We start from the raw sequence: 20,429 nt of genomic DNA, 5'->3' as shown, positions 1-20,429 counted from the left end.
AAAATATGCTATTGAGCACAGTTCTAGCAGAAAGCATTAGAACAAATCTATAATCTAGGCAACCACGTGTTACACGTGTAAATGTTTAAAATACCATCACTTACTGGAGTATGTGTGCACACGCTGTGTAAGTGGAGGCACTAGGCAGTATTCTGCAAATATCTACTTAACTTACATTGCACAGAGGGCTGGACCTACACATAAGCTAGATAAGCAACAGTTTAGGGCCTCACATTACAAGGGACCTCATGCTTAACTAGCATCAAAAACTATTAAACCTAAACTTGACTTTCTACTTAATCGAGGGGGCCTCTTAAATTTTACAGTATAGGATCCACTATATATATATTTGGGGAGAATTCATCAAGGTGCAATTAAAGTTCGCCCTTTACCACACCTTGATGCCCTCAAAATCACACAAGACACAGAGAAGATGACGCAAAAAAGGTCTCTTGACAGTGCTTGATTAGTCCAGATTTATTGTGTAGCTTTAAAGACTTGACACGGCCTTGTTTTGACCAACCGGCCTACCCCAGGAGTCTTTGCAGTCTCTCAAAGACATCTAGATAAAAGGACATATGTATTTATCGATGTAAAACCAAGTTTGAAAGCTGATATGATGAACCGCTGTACAAAACCCTCTCCTTTGGCAGGAAGGAGAAGAAACTAGCAAAACGTGGCGCGTGAAGCTCTAAGAAAAATACTGTGCTGGATCGACAGCCAATCATTGCTTTCTCTGAAGTATAAAACTGTGGGATTCTGGTACCGCAGGTTGCTGAATCCTGGGGCAATAGAATCATGCTGCTTATGAGCCACCCACTGCCTGGGAGCATTGGACTGTAAAGCTGCGGCTCGATGCTCCCAGGTCTGAAGATCTGGGTACCCCCCTCAGGCTTCCGGGTCCATCCCCTGACAAGCCCCCCCCCCTCCCCTCCGTCACAAAGCCAACCCACATCGGTGGTCCAGGGGGAAATTATCTGGGACTCCCCAGGCAGGAGTGATTCCCAGTCCATGTGCCAACTTCATAATGGTGCCTTTAGCAGTAGTCTCATGCAACTTGTTGCCAGAAGTCATATTTCCATATATGAAAATATGGTCCCTAGCGGCAGTCACACCGGTTTGAAGCCAGTGTATGGAATGACTGGGCATTGCTCCTGCCTGAAGACACCCCTCCCCACATTACACCATCAATGGTTTTTAGAAGTAGCCCCTATGGTGAGTGGGCAGGCCTTGTGCGGGGGAGGGGCTTAAGTTGGAGGAACCAGAAGACTAGGGGGACCCAGATCTTCAGGCTCAAGAGCAGCGGGTTGCATCTTTGCTGCCTGATGCTCCTGTACAGTAAAAAAACCCTGGCAAAAATCGGGGGTTATTTTACCATGAGTTTTGGTCCCTGACATGATTTGCGGTGTATTATCACAAGTATGGTATTTCCATTGTAATGAGATGCAAAACATGCATTTGCATATTTTACATCTCTTTGCTGTGTAAACAGTGGTGACTTAAATATCGTCATGGTATTTTTAGTCACGCTGCATTAGGGCCATTTAAGTCACGTTAAGGGCTACTTAACGCGACTTAAAGCCCTAACGCCAGTTGATGAATTCCCCTTTTAGTCTCCTACACTTATGTCAGCTCTATGGCTGGTATAAGTACGGGCATTAAATGTTAGGTGTGCCAATATCAAGCTACGATAGCATTCTGTAACGAAACCTAGGTGCCTACCATCTGTCTAAAGGAACACAACAAATTAAATTATTGCATACTAGATTGTTTTTAACAGGCATTAAAATGAATTAAAAAGAAAAACAGAAAATCCTAAAAATGAATAAATGGCATGAAAAAGAAAAAAAGTTTTCACTGTACAGCTTTCAAGGTCAATGCGTCCCTGCTTCATACTAAAATGAAGGACTGGGAAAACTCCTCCCATCCTCTTGAAAGACCCTTTTTTCCCTGTGGAACTCTTTCCTTTACTGAAGATGCAGGGAATTCAGAGCCTTGGGCAAAGGATGAACTGTTTTAGAACTGTAGAAAGTACATTTCAGGTTGTGTGCATCCCTCTTTTTTTGGGACTACTTTTTTTTCCATGTACTTAAATGTGGGCTTTTGTATTCTGCGAGACACTTGGTCATGATGGTGCACCAAATGCTAATTTGTCTCAACCACACAGGCTCTCATTTATTTTGTTTTCGCCTGGGTGATAGAGCAACAATTTTGAGCAAAGCTGGAAAAACACCAGAATCTGTTTTAACATGGGAGTTTCCATTTTAAGTTTTAAGTGCTCCATCACAGATGAGCAAGTGTTTCTAATGAGGCAAAGAACCCAGGGAGGTTACAAAAGAGGGTAAAGGTTAAATCTTAGAGGAAATAAAGAGAGGCCAATTTGATTATATTACATTAAATTACTGAAATTAACACAACCACATTCCTCTGCTGTTAGCTCACCAAGAGAGTTAAAGAAATGTTTTTGTCGGGTGGGGGGAGGAGCAAAATCCATGCAGTCTAAGGATGGAGGACCATTCCCTGTGTTCCCCCTCCCCCCCACACACACAAACAGAATACACACTGTAAAGTAACTCTGTTTTTTTTGAAGTGAGATTTCTTAGTCCTCCTTCAATAGAACTGTTTCTTTAGTTCCAAAATAAAGTTATGTGGTTGCTGTGTTAGCACCAAAAAAATAGTCTTACGGGGCAAATCTATAAACTAGCACCTAGAGCTATGTGCCACTTTCATGCATCAAAGGCGCCATTAATTGATTCCCTTATATGGTCTGTAGCCCCACCCAGCGCATCCCAGGATGCACTGGGAGAGGCTGGGCACCGCCATTTTGCGGCGGCGTCAACCCAAGGAAGAGGAGGGAGGCAGGCTACCTCCCTCCTCCAACTAAGGTAGGGGGGCCGGGAGGGGGTTCTTTTTCACGCTGGACCACCAGGGATTCGGCAGACAACGCTGGGGAGGGGATTTAGGGTGAGCTGGAGGTCCACTGGACCTCCAGCTCCCCCCTGTCACTCGCTGGGAGGGGGGGGTTTGGCCGGCGGCCACTGGACCACCAGGGACCATTTTCTGGGGGTTTGGGGGGGCTGGAGACCCACCGGATCTCCAGCCCTCCCTGAACCTGGGGGGAGGATCATCGAGGGGACCGGAAGTCCGCTGGACCTCCAGCCCCCGTTGCTCGGGGCAGGGGTAGTCAGGGCCTGGTGGTTCCATGGACCTCCAGCCCCTGTGTTTGACAGGTTTGGGCTTTTGACAGCCCAGAGCTGTCAAACAAGTGCGGGAGGATTGTGCTGAGCGCATGCTCAGGCACAATTCGCCCGCACTTCTACCCCATGATCAGAGATAATTGTGCTACTTAAATTTGCATGCATTATCTCTGATCATAATAGGTCTAATAGCACCCCGCGCTGTTCCAGCGCTATTTTAAAGCGCTGTTTGGAACAGCGCGGGGCTTTTGATCATCTGCGTGCTTATTATAGAATAATGGGGATATGCGCTTAATGCAGGCACATACATTTGCTTTTTTTGGCACCATTGAGGCATTTGCAGTTGTGAAGCACTATGAGTTGGTTCAAGCCGATTAGACTTGGATTGTGTTCTAGCAGCATCATTTGGAACTTTCGTCATTGTCCTTTTTTTTTTTTTTTTTAGTTTTTCAAGTCTTAATTGCAAAAGTAAACCAAATACATTGTGAAAAGAGCTGGAACATCAAGATAATTGTAAGGTATCTGTGACAAAACAGTGGGTTTTAAGCCTGTACACTGTATTATTTCTTGAAGTGTAGTTCTCTAGTTTGGCCAGCAGCTGGTGCGTGTTTATGTTTAAAGCTGTTACAGAGAAAAGACTGTTCCTTCTTTAGTTAGCACAGATAAGAGGTAACCTGCAGTGATGTGGCCTGCTACTTTTAAAACATGTTCTGGGCTGTGGTTGGCCCAGGAGCTCAATTCATTTAGGATGTGCTGGTTTTTTCTTCAGACTTAGCCAGGGAGAAAGGAGAGAAAGATCTCTTTGCAGAGGCCCTGTGAACAGTTATACTTGATAACCTGTGAGCAGCTATATGTCCTGATCTCCCCAGGTACTATTTAGAAAGGTTCCAGAGGAGATCCGGGAAATTATAGACAGGCGAGTCTGACGTCGGTGCCAGGCAAAATGGTAGAGACTATCATAAAGAACAAAATTACAGAGCATATTCAAAAGCATGGATTATTGAGACAAAGTCAACATGGATTTAGTGAAGGGAAATCTTGCCTCACCAATCTACTATATTTCTTTGAAGGGGTGAACAAACGTGCATAAAGGTGAGCCAGTTGATATTGTATATCTGGATTTTCAGAAGGCGTGAAAGACTCCAGAGGAAATTGGAGAGTCATGGGATAGGAGGTAGTGTTCTTTTGTGGAATAAAAACTGGTTAAAAGATAGAAAACAGTAGGGTTAAATGCTCAGTATTCTCAATGGAGAAGTGTAGTTAGTGGGGTTCCCCAGGGGTCTGTGCTGGGATCACTGCTTTTTTAACATATTTATAAATGACCTAGAGATGGGAGTAACTAGTGAGGTAATTACATTTGCTGATGACACAAAGTTATTCAAAGTCGTTAAATCGCGGGAGGATTCTGAAAAATTACAAGAGGACCTTACAAGACTTGGCATCTAAATGGCAGATGACGTTTAATGTGAGCAAGTGCAAAGTGATGCATGTGGGAAAGAGGAACCCGAATTATAGCTACGTCATGCAAGGTTCCATGTTAGGAGTCACGGACCAAAAAAGGGATCTAGGTGTCGTTGTCGATGATACGTTGAAATCTGCTCAGTTTGCTGCAATGGCTAAGAAAGCAAATAGAATGTTAGGTATTATTAGGAAAGGAATGGAATGTGTTGTGACAAGGCAAGCCCCAGAGATTCCCCAGTGAAGCAGTTGAGCCCAGAACTATGGGTCCCAGAAGTCCTTGCAAGAATGAGTGAGGAGAGTAGTCCTAAAAAGATGGAATGGATTCCCAGTCCCAGCAGGGGGAGCAATGGCTCAAGCCAGGGTGAGCCTCTTACTCCCTTCCCCACTAGAGGTGAGGGAAGGATGAAGCTCAGTTTCCCTGGCTTCACCATCAGTATATAATTCCCCCCAGCTGTGAGAAGGGGAGAGCAGATTTCCTGGAGGCTCTCAGTCACCAGGGAGAAGGAGAGACGAAGGGAGAGAGAGATTTCATGGAGTATGTGGAAGAAGGAAGTAGCCTGCCACTTGAGCTGCCTAAGGGAGAGGAGCCAGCTACCATGGAGTGGGAGAATTCAAAGGTTGCCCTGCCCAGCACTTGAAGGCAGTGGAGGAGGCCACACCGGGTGTGGTGCTGAGAGGTGGGAGAAACTGCGAACCCTGCTCCTTACAGGGTTCCCTCTGTGCTGTGAAAAGGCAGGTGATTTGTGGTATTGGTTTGATGTGCAAAGACTGTCCATGAAGATTTGTTCTGAACTGTTGTGCTATATTGGAAGTGTGCTGAACTCATACTAAACCCTTCTGAAGGAGGGGGAAGGGAAAGCTAATGCCCTAATAGAAGACCTGAGGTCTTGAGGAGCTGAGCGTTTGCTGAGGGATTTTGGGAACAGGACTGTACCTTTTTTTTTCTTTTGAAGACTATATTAAGAGGGCTGTACCTTTTGTTATGAAGAATTAATTATGATTTTTGGTATGAAATTGCCTTGACAATAAAATACTTTGGCCCTGAGTTCCAGTTTCAGCAGTATTCTGTCCAGGAACTCTGGGAGCTCCGCAGGCTTGCCGGCTCCACCCAAGAGGAGGAAGCAAACCCCTCCTTTACAGTGTGCACCTGAGTGTTCCAGGTTCCAACTTCCATTCCCTCCTTGCCTGAAGGGCTGCAACTCGAACCCAGAGAGAGACTGAGAGAGCCAACTGGAATTTTTTTTTAGGTACCATTAAATTCTTGTGGAGATAGATAAGATTCCAACGGGGACAGATTAGAGTTCTGTTCCTGTGCAACTCTACTTTCCATCCACATTGCTCAAAGTTAAGGATACCTGTTGTGTTTTGTTGTCTTCTCACATTGGTATTCCAATGTTTTGGGCACGTTCCAATATGTAAACGAACATACAGTCGACCCCCACCTGTAACTTTTTACCTGTCTTTTTAACCTTGTTCTGTTTTGGACATTGCACCATCAAAAAGATATAAAGAGGATGGAGTCGGTCCAGAGGGTGGATACCAAAATGGTCAGTGGTCTTCGTCATAAAGCGTATGGGGACAGACTTAAAGATCTCAATATGTATACTTTGGAAGAAACGCAGGAGAAGGAAGATATGATAGAGTCATTTAAACACCTATGTAACATAAATGCACAGGAGACGAGTCTCAGTTGAAAGGAATCTCTGGAATGAGGGGCATAGGGTGAAGATGAAACAGGATAGACTCGGAAGTAACCTGAGGAAATACTTCTTCATGGAAAAAGTGATGAATTCGTGGAACAACCTTTCGGTGGAAGTGGTGGAGACAAAAACTGTTCTGAATTTAAGAAAGCTTGGAACAAATACATAGACTCTCTCTAAGGGAGAATAGATGGGTAGACTGGATAGTCCATATGATCTTTATCTGCCTTCATTTTTCTATTTTCTTACCACTGTGTGTCCGAAGCATGCTTTAATTCAATAGAAAATTTACAAACAAAAACCCTATCGCCAAATTGGACAAAATAACAGAAAACAATTAAACCCACCAAAGCAGGTTTACATATATGCACTCTCACAAAATCTCTCAAAGTCAAAAAAACATCTTGCAGTAATCTGCCCCCCATCCCAGCTGAATGAATTTACAAGTTTCTGCTGTTCTAGCAACTGAAAATAGAGGCGCGGCAAGAGCATATTTGGGGGAGAGAAAAATTCACACAGATTTCATTATTGGAATTCCTGCCCACATTTTTCCAGAGCTCATAGGCACTTTCATAACATGTTGTGTGTATCAGCCCAACTTTTAAGGAAAAACTGGAATGCTGAAGCAGTGTATAAACTTTCAATAAGCCTCTTTGCATCATTATTCAACATAATTCATGTGCCAGTTAGGCCAACCAAAATTGTATCAGAGCCCTTTCATTTTGCTTTATATAAAATGTAGGTTTATTGAGCACTTCTTTTAGGCAATTAATATCACATGCAGGCATCCCACTGTTGTGACAGTGGATATATGTAAAACATTATCCAGGTGTAGCATAAACCCCTGGGAAGTGGAATCTGAGAGGGAGATTTTTCTATGTAGAGAGGGTGTGGCTCTAGCAACTAGAGACCTTCATATAATGCCCAAAGAGGAATCCATATAAACTAAAGGGACATGTTGACCTTGTGAACAATAGAGACTGACTTAAAGAGAGTTCCTAATAGACTTCTTACAATGTCATTGAAAGGCTAACCAATTCGTGAGCTCATCAGAAAGATACCATAGAGTTGATGTTACCTCCCTGTTTGCTCACTTAGGAGGAAAAATCAGCAGTGGCCAGAGCGAAAAACTTCCTGGAATCAAATTTATATTCTGCTGAAGATCCATACACAACAGCACTGACTGCATATTCAATGACCTTACTCCACAGTAACCATGCTGCAGTCGCCGTTCGGAAATTGAACAGCATGGCTATCATTCAAGGTACGTTTGAGACATTTTACATTTTGGATCATTGGAAATAAAAGAAAAGAGAAAATTCTACTTACCTATGAGCATGGAACATATTTTAGTATCTGAGGAAGGGCTGCTGGAAATATCTACTGTAGGGCTAAGCTCTCCCCCCCCCCCCCCCTAGATATAAATTGGGAAAAAACCCTCAATATCATAGAGATGCTGAGGCAATTCAGTTAGCTGAAAGATAGGTAAGAAAATGTGTGTTTATTAAAATTTGATGGGTCGCCTTTTTTTTGTTTAATGTATAAGTCAAAGCGATTTACAATTAAAATAAAATCAAAAGATTAATAATAGGAAAGGAACGCCCAAACATATATCACACATACTATATATCGAACTGCACCAGCCACTGGACGAGGACTTGTGACCTACACTGGCCCAGTGATGGAGACAGGATGTTGGGCTTGATGTATTATCTTATATTAATATGTTGATCTTGAAATGTCTTTATTTTAAAAGTTTTTGCATTGGCTGGAAGCAGCTTTTCATTAGAGATTGGCAGTGGAAAATGAGGTTGGGCACAGAATGGGCTCAGGCACAATTCTCCCATCATATTGCAGAATGTAGGGCAGTTGTTAGTTTCCAACAATATGCTAATTCTCCTGATAGTGATGCTGAAGAGAGGAAAACAAGGGGATGTTTTTTAAGTGGGGGAGGGGTTGGGTTTTACTGATCCTTTCTGGATTTTCTCAGAGAATTCCTCTTCCCCTTTGTGCTTTTATTTTAATTAAAGCCTAAGTACGATCTACACGAGCATTCTACCAAATATACAAAGGGTAGTAAGTAGCCAGATATGACAGTACTACACTTGCTCATCTGATTTACTTGAGAACATTAGCAAGATGGCAAACGTTGCATGATCTTAATTTTTATTTTGTTGAGAAGAATTTTCCTCCTACTTATACTTCAATATTTTAAAATTTCAGATGGATTGACTCATTGGAGCTTAACAGGCACCATGGTTGTTGATGCTGATACTTTCATGGGTTTTAACGATGGCCTTTCCCAGTCAGGTATGGCACAAGCCCATGTGAAACATGTGACTTCTGCACTTCTTCCTGTCGGAGGAGGGAGCCTAGCCTGGTGGGGGGGGAGGGGGGATATGAGGACATATAGTCTGCATGTGAAGCCAGGAGTGGGCTCAGAGTGAATGGAAATACTGTAAAGCTTGGGATTATTCCAAATTCTGCCCAGTGCTTCCTTATCTTCCATCTGTGAAGTTTATTGTAGTCAGGAGATGTGAAATCTAATGAGAGTGAGGATCCAGCATATGGCGAGTTTTCTTGGTAGTGTTTTCTTGAGGTCCCTTCAAAAATGGGGTGCTTGTTGTGTAGCTAAATTCCTTATGATTACCCTGTGTATTGTGAACCAATCTCTCAAGGTTACTGTTTTGTGCTGCTGAAGTGTTTTTAATGTCATCTCTGGTTGCATTAGTGGTTTCTGCTGAAGTGGAAATGACAGCTTATGCACTGCTGACTTACACCCTGCTGGGTGATGTGGCCTCTGCCCTTCCGGTTGTTAAATGGCTGTCACAGCAGAGAAATGCACTTGGAGGATTTTCATCCACTCAGGTAAAGAAAAATGGGCAAAACATAACTCCCCCTCTCTACGATCCACTATTGTGTCTTGTACACATGAACCTTATATACCATCACTTTCTAACTGTTAGACTGGAACTGGCGATCGGCAATACGGTACTATTGGCGTATGCCCTGTAGCGCTATAGAAATGCTAAATAGTAGTAAATAGTAGTAGTAGTATGTAAGCCACATTGAGCCTGCAAATAGGTGGGAAAATGTGGGATACAAATGCAACAAATAAATAAATAATGTGGGCACAGACAAAGCTCAGATGTTCATTTGCTTATATAGTCAAAGATATGTTTAGGGGTTCAAGTTTACTGACGTAGAAGAAGTGATGAATGAATTAGTGTATTTTTAGGAAACATACACTTACAAATAAAAAGGAAAATGTTTTGTTTTCCTGTTTGCAAAACATACTCTTGCATGTTCTTGCTGGTGTAATATTTGTTTTGTCAGTCACTAAATCTAACATACTTTTCTTTTTTTTTTTATTAATGATATAGGACACATGTGTGGCTTTGCAGGCACTGTCAGAATATGCTATTCTTTCTTATGTGGGAGGTGTCAACCTTACGGTTTCTTTGGCTTCAACTAATCTAGACTATCAAGAGACCTTTGAGCTCAACAAGTCCAACAAGAAGATCCTTCAAACAGCTTTGGTAAGCCAGTCGCTTGTCGGCCATCGTTGGAATCATTTAGTATTTTTAAACAGAATGTCTCATCCAAACAGGACCTCGGTTTGCTGTCTATTGGTGCATCACTTCATAGTTATATGCACAGCCACCTCCAGGTTGGATGACGAGCATTCTGAAATATGGAGGGAAGAAAGACAGAGATTATGTTGGCTATCTCTTGTCTCCTGTGCCTTCCATTGATGACCTTCCAAGAATAGCTACAAGAGATTAAGCTATAGTCCTAGCTGCAATCATGGATAACAACTGTGATCCCAGGGGGTGAAAAAAAGCTATCCTAGTGGGGCAGTGATGCACAGTTTAAGGTTTAGCTCAAAGTTTAAGGTTTAGCATAAAGCAAAGCAGTTTACAATAAAAATAGAAAACATCCAGAAAGGCAATATCATCATGAAAGTAAAGAGAGAAAAATAATTATACCCAATACTAGGGTTACCATATGGCTCCAGAAAAAGGAGGACACATTGATCCAGTCCGGGTTTTGCTCCATTGAAAGCAATGGAAGTAAAACCCAGACTGCCTCAATCTGTCCTCCTTTTTCTGGAGCCATATGGTAACCCTACCCAATACCCCAGAGTTACAGCCTCAAGCTTCTCTAAAAGTCACAGAGAATAAATCTTTAAGGCTGTCTTACAGCAAGTACAATTTGGTTCATCTCTTAATTGATTAAGTGAGTTCCATTCCAGGGGACCACAGAAGGAGAAGGCAATGCATCTACTTGTGTCACAATGATTAGAAGGAGGTGGAAGAGTCAACTGGTTCATACATTGGGAATGTGTGGGTTGAGGTGAAAAGTGGGAAGTAAGTAAATCAGAAAGGCCTAGTCTGGTCCAAGTATAGGCCAATGCTCACTTGCAGCCCAAGTTTGCGCAGTTGCTCTTTCGCCAGGATGGGCATGAGGTTTGGGAAAGAATGCTGGAAGGACAATAGACTGATTCAGATGGAACACAGACACGACCTATTACTAGGGCCTGAAGTTCACTGACCTTGCAAGCTGAAGTAACTGCCACAAAAAACAAGACCTTCCAGATCAAGTACTTCAGTGGACAGGAATCAATTGGCTCAAAAGGAGCTTTCATCAGCTCAGTGAGGATGACGTTGAGGTCCCCTGACACAGGTGGAAGTTTGATAGGGGACTTTCTCAACAGCAAACCTCTCATGAAGCAAACAACTAGAGGCTGTCCAAATTAAATTTCATCTGTCATCTGGATGCTATCACCTCACTCATCGTTCCTTTTTCCAGATCATTTATAAATATGTTAAATAGCACCGGTCCAAATACAGATCCCTTTGGCGCTGCACTATTCACTGTCCTCCATTGAGAAAAATGGACATTTAACCCTACCTTCTGTTTTCTGTTCAATAACCAGTTCCTAATCCTGAAAAGAACATTGCCTCCTATCCCATGACTTTTTAATTTTCTCAGGAGTCTCTCATAAGGAACTTTGGCAAAAGCTTTCTGAAAACCCAGATACACTATATCAACCGGCTCACCTTTATCCACATGTTTATTCACACCTTCAAAGAAATGAAGCAAGACTTCCATTGGCTGAACCCATGCTAACTCTAATATCAACTCCGTCAGTTTAAACCAGCCAGAAATGAACCAAATATTCAATGCCGGTCACCGGAAATGACCCGGCATTGAATATCCGGGCTGACTGCCAACCATGAGAATTAGCAAGAGTTCCTCCCACAGTCTGAATATCAGCCCCTTTTCTGACAATGCCACTGTAGTGGCTTATGTCAGTTGACAAGGGGAAGTGAAGAGCTTGTCAGTGGCAATAGAGATTTCCGTTCTTATTTGTTGAGCAGAGAAACATATGCAGACGTCAGTGGCGCACATAACCACATAGTGGGCCTTTCAACAACAGCATTGTTTGCCATTTGTATTGCAGACGTGCGTTTTTTGTCTCTGTGACTGCAGCCTGTGGTACTCATTTTCCGCATTTGTTGTGTTGACATTTAAAATTCTAAATGGTTTTATTGCTGGCTCATAAGAACCCCTGATGAAGGCTTTGGGTGCCGAAACACGGCTCATGTTGGGTTCAGAGTGTTGGCACCATTACATTTGGTGATTGTATTTGGCATATTCCACTTCAGCATTTTTTCTTGAGAGGGTGTGCCTGATGCAAAATGGTTACATGAATTCAGTGATTACCACTGTCTTGCAGACCAGGAAATGTGCTATTTCAGTAGTGTACACTAGAGTTTGTAGTGTGTTCAAATCTTGGTGTAAAGAAAGGACAATTGCACCTTTCCAGGTGACAGTGGCTCAAATTTTGTTTTTGTTACAGGATGGGCTCCAAAACAGTTTTGCCTTGACCTCCTTAAGGGTTCAGATAGCAGCACTAGCTTGTTTCCTTGCTTGCCTTGAAGGAGTTTTATTAGGCTCCCATCCAGATTTTGTGCATTTTCTCAAGGAAGTTCCTATTTGTATCCTCCATTACATTGCATAGTTCCAGCCTGGAATCTCAATCTAGCTGTCTGAGGGTTGGCAGCCATGCCTTTTGAGTATCTAAAGAAAGCTACCTTGAAAGATTTAACTATGAAGACATATTATTTTTTCGTATAGCTATAACTTTGGCTAATGGATTTTAGAATTGCATTCCCTTTCATATTGAAATACTTTCTGGCATTTTACAGAAGTGGGAGTTTCAATTAGGACAGTACCCTCCTTTCTCCTGAAAGTGGTATCAGCTTTTCATGTTAACCAGTCATGGAACTACCTGCTTTCCATCAGCGGAATTTGGAAGTTTAAAGTTTTTTTTATAACTCCTAAATGTTCAAAGAGTGTTATGTTAATACAATGTCTGGAGGTCACGAATGATTTTCTTAAGTCAGACCATCTTTGTTTTATTTGGGGATCCAAAAAATGAGGCTGCTATGAAGGTGACCTTTTCACATTGGCTGAAAGTGGAATTCAATTCAGCCTATTTGCTAAAAGGTCAAGTTTCCCCTTTTGTGCTTAAGGCGCATTCAACCAGAGGTACGGTTATGCTGTGGGTGAAAGCTCATGCAATTTCTTGATTGAAGATATTCAGAACATTCACTTGATCTTCCTTGTATTTGTTTACAAAATTTTACAGGTTGGATGTTCAGGCTCAACACAACAGTTATAAATACAAATATCCAAAAGAGAATATTCACTGACCCCTCAAAAATATCAAGAATAACAACTCCAACCTTAATGAACTATAAACAATCAACCAGTGCAACACCCCGAACTCCCTAGATCCTCTCCCCCCCCCCCCCACAATCCATCACCCTATCATAGCTGTCTCCAGTCATGCTTATCATCCACTATACTCCCAACACCAGATAGTGCCTTCAACCAGTGTTACTGACACTTCTCTCTCCTTCCCCTCCACTTAGCCTGCAGAACCTCCATCTCATTCATAGCTCCACCTCAATCATCCATGTGTTAGCCACCAAAGGAGGAGATGCAGCTACCCACTTTCTCAAGACTACCTTCCTTCCCACAATCAATATCTTTATCCCACTTCGTTATTACTGGCATCTGCAGGCTAATAACACAAGATGTACACTTTGCCAGTTCTTTTGGACATCCATCCCAGTTATCATCCTCATGTTCTGCCTCACTCCATCCCAGAACCCAGCCAGTGTAGAACAGCTATACAGTACATGGGACAGACTCTCGCTCATACCACAAACTCTCCAGCTTAAAGGTGATTTCCCACTATTCATCGCATGCAGCTGCACTGGGGTATAGTACCACCCATGGCTCTCCATACTGTCATCTACCTACACATCCCAAACTTCCTCTGCCCCCTCCCCCCCCCCCCCCAAAAGGACCTCTTAAGTCCTACTCATCAATCCCTGAAACATTTTAACCTGGAATTCTAATGGAGTAAGTTGCCTAAATACTGCTGTCAGATTAACATCCCTGTAAATAATATGTGCAGCTGAAATCCCTCAATTCTAAATCATTCTTTAAACCTCATGAAAGAAATGCTGTTCTGACGAGGGGGGTGGAGTCAAGATGGCGGCTCGTGTTTGAGGTGCTGTGGGTCGAGTTTGCGATTCTCTTAGACTTTTACCTCGAGAGTGTTTCCTAATGCCGCATACCAAGAGAAAGGGGACGGTTAAGGGCTTACCGCGGCCAGCCCTTGTTCCCACCCCTACTCAACAAACTCTCCTACGATTTCTCTCGAGCACCCCAGTTGGAACCGGCGAGATGGACCCTGCGATTGGAGCGACCGGAGGAGCGGCGTCTCCACTAGGGCCTGAAACATCTTTGTCCCCACCGGAACTCAACCCACCGCTTTGCCCTGCAAATCTTCGGGCCGGCGACGAGGACTCAACGGAATCGGAAGGCGGTGACCGGAAGCCCTCAGACTGCGGTGCAGTGCCCCAGGAAGCAGAGGAGACGATCTTGGAGCTCGCGGCTCCCCAAGCGGTAACTTTGCACACTATCTGGGCAGCTATTCAAAACTTAACTAAAACTGTTACTAAAACAGCTCAAGATACAGCGTCGATGGTTAATAAAATAGATCTTTTAACCCAAGCTCTTGAGTCTGCTAAACAAGAATCGTTAGCCCAAAGTGTACAGACGCAAACAGAAATTACCTCTCTTAAAAAGGTCACAGAAGCATTGATAGTTGATAAAATAAAGATGGCTTCAAAGTTGGAACAAATAGAAAACTATAATAGACGTTTAAACTTGAGGATATTAAACTTTCCTATTGCTATTGGAATTTCACCGATGGATTTCTTTAAAAAATACCTGCTTGAAGTTTTGGCATACCCGCAATCAGCTATACCACCGATTAATAAAATATATTACCTTCCTGAAATTAAACAATCCAAGGTGAATCCAACAGAGAATGCTCAATCATCAGAATTGAATCTTCAGGATATATCGGCTTTGTTGGAGGAATCCATGTCGGAAGTATTAAATCGAAGGATCCTTTTGATATCTTTTGTCTTTGAACAAGACTTAAATGCGTTGTTGAAACTTTATTTTAAAAAATCTCAAAAACTATTTTGTGGTCAAAAGATATGGATATTTCCGGATGTGGCAAGAACTACACAGGATTGTAGGAAAATTTTCCTTGCTTATAGAGAAGAAGTTAAATCTATGGGAGCTAATTTTCTGCTGGCATATCCCTGTAAATGCTGTATAAAATTTTTGGGAAATAAATATGTCTTTTTTGAGCCAGAACAACTCAAAATGTTTATAGAAAGTAGAAAGCTGTCTAGATAGTTGGTGTAAAGTAATTAAGATATGGTAGAGTAATTCTGGGTTTTAGGGCCAGGCCATATGCCTTTTCTCTTTTTGAAATACCTGATTTGATCTTCTCATCTATTTTCCCCACCCCCTTATAAACAATGGTGGTCTAAGGAAGCACTTAAAGAGTTTCTTATAAAAAAATTTTTTCTTTGTTTAGAATGCATAGACTATATACCAATAATTTTGATAAATTTTAATTATATAACTCAAAATTCGATCTATGTAATCCATGCTGTGTTGCAATTTATAAGTTTGTCTTGTAAATCTTAAGAAATTAATAAAGAATAAATTTAAAAAAAAAGAAAGAAATGCTGTTCTTGTTTTATAATGGCAGTGAATTTTTTGTGTTTGTGAATCAGATATTTTCTTTCTTACAGATTCCAAGCCTCCCAACGGGCTTGTTTGTCAGTGCTAAGGGTGAAGGCTGCTGCTTGATGCAGGTAAGAGGGATCAGTAATTAATTGTAAAAAGTGGCTGGAACTGCTGCACCCTTCTGAGATCTAAAGGAAAAAATGAACTCATTGCTATGGAAGCATTGCATGTCTGGACACAGGATCATGAAGAGCCTGAACCAGATCTGGAAAGCTGATTCAAATACAGTGCAGTGATTGCCCTCCCACTTTTCTCCTTGTTGGGGAATCGTTCAAGTCAAACTTTTTTTTTTTGCTTTGAAACCATGAGTATTTTTAAGTTTCAGAGTGAAATGTGAGAAAGAGATTCCAACCCAGCAGTCTTGGGACAGAGATGTAGCCATAGCAGGGCCTGGGTGTGCCATGGCCCCTCCACTTTTAAGTTGGGCCCATCCAGACAGGCCAATAAAAAGACTGGAGGTGATCAGTACTACCTTGTGCCCACCCCCAAAAATATCAGTTCTGGTTACGCAACTTCTTCGTAGTGAAATTTTAACTGTGAACAGGGAAAAGAAGGGACATGATATACTGCCTTTCTATGGTTACAATCAAAGCAGTTTACATATTTTATACAGGTATTTATTTTTACCTGGGGCAACTGAGGATTAAATGACTTGCCTAGAATCACAAGGAGCTGCAGTGGGAATTGAACCCAGTTCACCAGAATCAAAGCCTGCTGCTCTAACCACTAGGCTACTCCTCCACTTTTAACAGAGTGTGAGATGAATACCTGCTAGAATTTGTACAGTACTCATCAGCATCTGGCAAATCCCTAAATTGAGACCTTTCAGAATGAAACTCACATCTTACTTCCTCTCCAGTATCCAGAGTCTTTTGCAATCATTTGTTGCTTTTGCCAATTATAATAAGGCAAAACGTTTTTACTCCTATGAATGTTTCTCTTGCCATAGATTGATGTAACCTATAATGTGCCCGACCCAGTTGCAAAGCCATCTTTCCAGCTCTTAGTTAATGTGAAGGAGCCCAAACCCCAGCGCCATCGGCGCCAACAGCACCCACTGCATCCTGTCTCCCCTGACGAGAACCTCTCAAAGCCAGCTTACAGGGACCGGTCTTTAGCAGATGATGATGACCCAGCATCTGATCAGGACCTCCAGGAGTACAAAGTGATCCTGGAAACCTGTACAAGGTAGAGTGTCCCATGTCACTTAACCTCCTGCAGTGTTTGTGTTTATGTGCATGGATGTGGCATCCAAAGTGCTGTATGCTTGTATAATACAAGTTCTTTATTATACTGGTAGTACACAATTATTTAAAGCCATTTTCTTGCTTTCTGAATAAGGCTTACTTTTCATTCAGCAGTCACAATCATAGTGTGATCAAACTCCCATATTTTTAATCAATGTATCACAATCTTCACTACTATAAAAAAGGTATTAATTAATGCTCTCCATTGCATGCTTACATCAATTTTTGAAGCTTTTTGCATTAAAAAAAGATAAACGCAAAAGCTCTTCCCTTAAACTTCCTCTGTAGTACCACCATTTACCTCTCAATATGAGTATGCTAAAGTAGCAAAAAATGTTTTCAATCCCTGAAAAAATGAAGTTGTTTTTTATTACAGGCTCCAGGGGGCCTATGGAATCCAATACATTCTCCCCCTTTGTAAGGATTTTGGGGGTGTTTTTGGTTTCAACAGGTACTCAGGAGCTTCAGGTCAATAAGGTAGTTCAGAAAACTTTCCTGCTAATGCGCAAATTACGTTTGAAGTTCACCAATTCCGGCTGTTGGTTCAAACATAGTTACTTAGTTCTTTAGATTACTGTAATATAACTTACTTGGGATGTTCTCGAACATTAATGCGAAAATTACAGACAATTCAAAATACTGCATTGAGATTGATCTACTCTTTAAACATTCTGACCATTTGATAATGTATCTCTAAAGTTCATTGGTTGCCCGTGGCAACCCATGTTGTTTTTAAATGATCCTGTTTGATGTATAAAGTATCTTACGTTTTAGCTCCCTCATATTTGACAAACTGTTTTGTTTTGGCTATTTTAGCGTGTGATACTTGATCAGTTAATTTGTTTTCTTTGCCCTCTTTAAAGGGTAAAATAAGGAAGAAAATTATGAATTCTTTGCTATCTTATCAGGCTGCTAAACTGGGAAAATATGTTTCTTATTTAATATTACAGGAGTCAAGCTTATGGCCACTTTAGACAACTGTTGAAGACATTTGTTTTTGAATTTTAGTAGGAAATGATTGTTAGTTTTTTATATTCTGTGTTATATTGTACTCCGCAACCTCTAGCAACAGCTAATAGTAAATATAAACCCAAGAAAATTGATGTACAAAATACAAACTTTGCAAGCAGCAATTATACACACAAATAAGTCACAGGTGGGACCAGCCATAGTATATTACCTTTCCCAAAGCATCCTGGTAATTTACAATACAGTGAAGCACAGCACTGCAAATAATACAACAAAGAGAGATCAAAATTAATTGGGGTTTTTTTTGGTTTGTTTTCCTTTTCTCATCAAGGTGGCTTCACTCGGGGTCATCAAACATGGCTGTCCTAGAGGTCCCTTTGTTTTCAGGCTTTCGAGCCGACATAGAAAGTCTGGAACAGGTAAGGTGAATATATGGAGGGACATGAAATCTTCCAAAGCTTGTACTAATGGATCCCATTTCTGGTATTCATTCTATTTTTAAGGAGAAGGTGTGTTTGGGGAGGGGGTTTGGATGAAAAGGGTTTTGGGTGAGTTACTCCTTAGCAGGACCTAAAGAAGATTCAAAATCCTATCAGCACATGAATTTTGTAGAGGGATTGAAAAATGAAGTCTCATGCTGTTGGAGGAAGATGGCTTGGTCTCCTTGTTGATGACGCCATAATTTGCCTTTTTGATTTCAGGCATTTGAACAAGCTGCAGTCTTGATTTGATGGGACATAGTACATCTCCCCTCCCCCTTCCCTGTAGTTTCAGTGGCAAGGTTTTATTTTCAGCATTACTCTATAATTTTACATCTGCTTGATGATGGGGTGTGGGGGGAGGTGAGGAGTAGCAGGGGTAAGCAAATGCCATTTGTATAGCTGTATAGAACAAAGTTGGATGCTTCTGAATGACCAGTGTAGGGGAAAACAATGATAGCTCCCATTTGTCTCACTCTTGCCTGGCCACTCCACATCCCTAACCCCAGAAGTGCATGGAGTTACCTATACGAGTCCTAGAGTATCAGGTAAAACAAGAGTTTTCCTACCAAAATCAGAGAAGAATATACAGGACTTTCATCCAATTTAAACTATACCGGCTCTGATGAAAGTCACGTTGGAGGTAATATTTTGAAGCATTTTATCTATTCAAAGCATGCTTATACACAATTTTGTAAGTACAGTACAGTCTTGATAATCAGACCTTCGCTCATTCAACCATCCAGCATATCCGACAGACACCCCCCAGCATTGTTTTTATTTGTATTCAAAATCTTTGTTTTAGAACAATTTTTGAAAAATCCAGCATATCCGACAGACCCCAGCGACGTCATTGCATTTATTTCTATTCAAAACCTCTTTGTTTTAGAACAATTTTTGGAAATCGGCAACTCTGTGTGTTTGTTTATGTATTGTTTGAGGGGTTTATACAGTATTTTCTGTATTATCCAACTTTTCACTTATCCGACAACAGGTTATTCCCATTTATGTCTGAACGTGTGCTGACAAGATGGCACATATGTATATGAGCACTGTGCCCAGGAGCTTAGTATGGGTGGAATGGGGGTGAAGCTGCAGTCCACCTGTGCATTAGGAGTAGATTTAGAGGGTCTTTTTTATACCAGGTCTGTTATATGTGAAGGCCGTTTAGGTACCTATTTTTAGCCTATGCCTTTACAACATATATCCTTTTATGAAAGTACTAACTTTTGGTTGTCTTCCTCACCCCCACCCCCCACCTTTTTGTTGCTTTTAAAGATTGCAATTGCGTAGAACTAGAAAACAGTTCTTGGCAACCTGGTATTAGAATTTTTGTGTTATACTGTAATAGCGTTTTTCAACTGGTGTGCTGTGATTAGTCCAGCTTATTTTGTGCCGGAACGTATTATACCTTGTAAAAGTTTCTTGTCCTCTAGTAGTCGGCAGCAGTGAGCGGCAATTCATACAGAGCCTTCTCTCTGATGTAACTTCCTGCTTCCACGTAGGCAGGAAGCATTAGAGAGAAGGCTGTAGGGTTGGTATGAGCAGGATGTATTAATCACTGCTCACTGCCCCTGACTGCTAGAGGCAAAAAGGTTTTATAAGGTACACGGGGAAGGGGGGGGGGGATGAAGAGAGACGAGGGAAGATGCCTGGTGCCGGCTGCTTTTTTGTGGAAGGAGTGGACCCTCTTTTGCTCTCCTTGGCTGGCTGGAGAGGGAACAGGAGGGAGAGATGCTGGACTATTAGTGGGAGGGGGGAGAAGGTAAAATGCTGGACCATAGGTGGGGGTAGGTGAGAGAAGTTAAAATGCTAGACCATGTGTAGGTATGCCTTGACAATTTTAGCAGCATGTAAGTGTACCATCAGATGGAAAAGTTTGAAAATCTGTGGTATAATATGTGGACAGTAATATTCCCCTGTCAAAAAATAAAACATCAGGAGAGCACGTTTATTAGAGCTATATACTACTGTGTACTGTAGATCTCCATTCCTGAAAGAACACAGTGTAATTCTGGTAATGCCCTGCTGGTGAATTTGCTCACTGAAGTGGATCACTGGGAGCCATGGGCAATGCAGTGTGCACTGTGGATCCTTTTGGCATGAGAAAGCTAGCACCATGCCCATGCCTATAGAGTCTAATGACTCGAGAGGAAAAGATCTTGTCAAGAATTATTTTTT

At 41.8% G+C, this 20,429-nt stretch overlaps 1 protein-coding gene across 1 annotated transcript in view; it reads left to right on the top strand.

Moving 5' to 3' along the window:
- CPAMD8 (C3 and PZP like alpha-2-macroglobulin domain containing 8) overlaps positions 1-20,429 on the top strand; it is a 206,873-nt gene that overhangs the window by 158,988 nt on the left and 27,456 nt on the right. The window contains exons 30-36 of the mRNA XM_030219505.1: positions 7,457-7,622; positions 8,582-8,668; positions 9,090-9,226; positions 9,742-9,897; positions 15,559-15,621; positions 16,503-16,741; positions 18,101-18,188. Of these exons, the coding sequence (XP_030075365.1) occupies positions 7,457-7,622; positions 8,582-8,668; positions 9,090-9,226; positions 9,742-9,897; positions 15,559-15,621; positions 16,503-16,741; positions 18,101-18,188 (936 nt within the window). The remainder of the gene's footprint in view (positions 1-7,456; positions 7,623-8,581; positions 8,669-9,089; positions 9,227-9,741; positions 9,898-15,558; positions 15,622-16,502; positions 16,742-18,100; positions 18,189-20,429) is intronic.

The sequence above is a fragment of the Microcaecilia unicolor genome, chromosome 11 (genome assembly GCF_901765095.1).
Source record: "Microcaecilia unicolor chromosome 11, aMicUni1.1, whole genome shotgun sequence".
Classification (NCBI taxonomy): Eukaryota; Metazoa; Chordata; class Amphibia; order Gymnophiona; family Siphonopidae; genus Microcaecilia; species Microcaecilia unicolor.
Note: the sequence above shows the minus strand (reverse complement) of the source record. Positions and strands in the feature narration are given on the sequence as shown.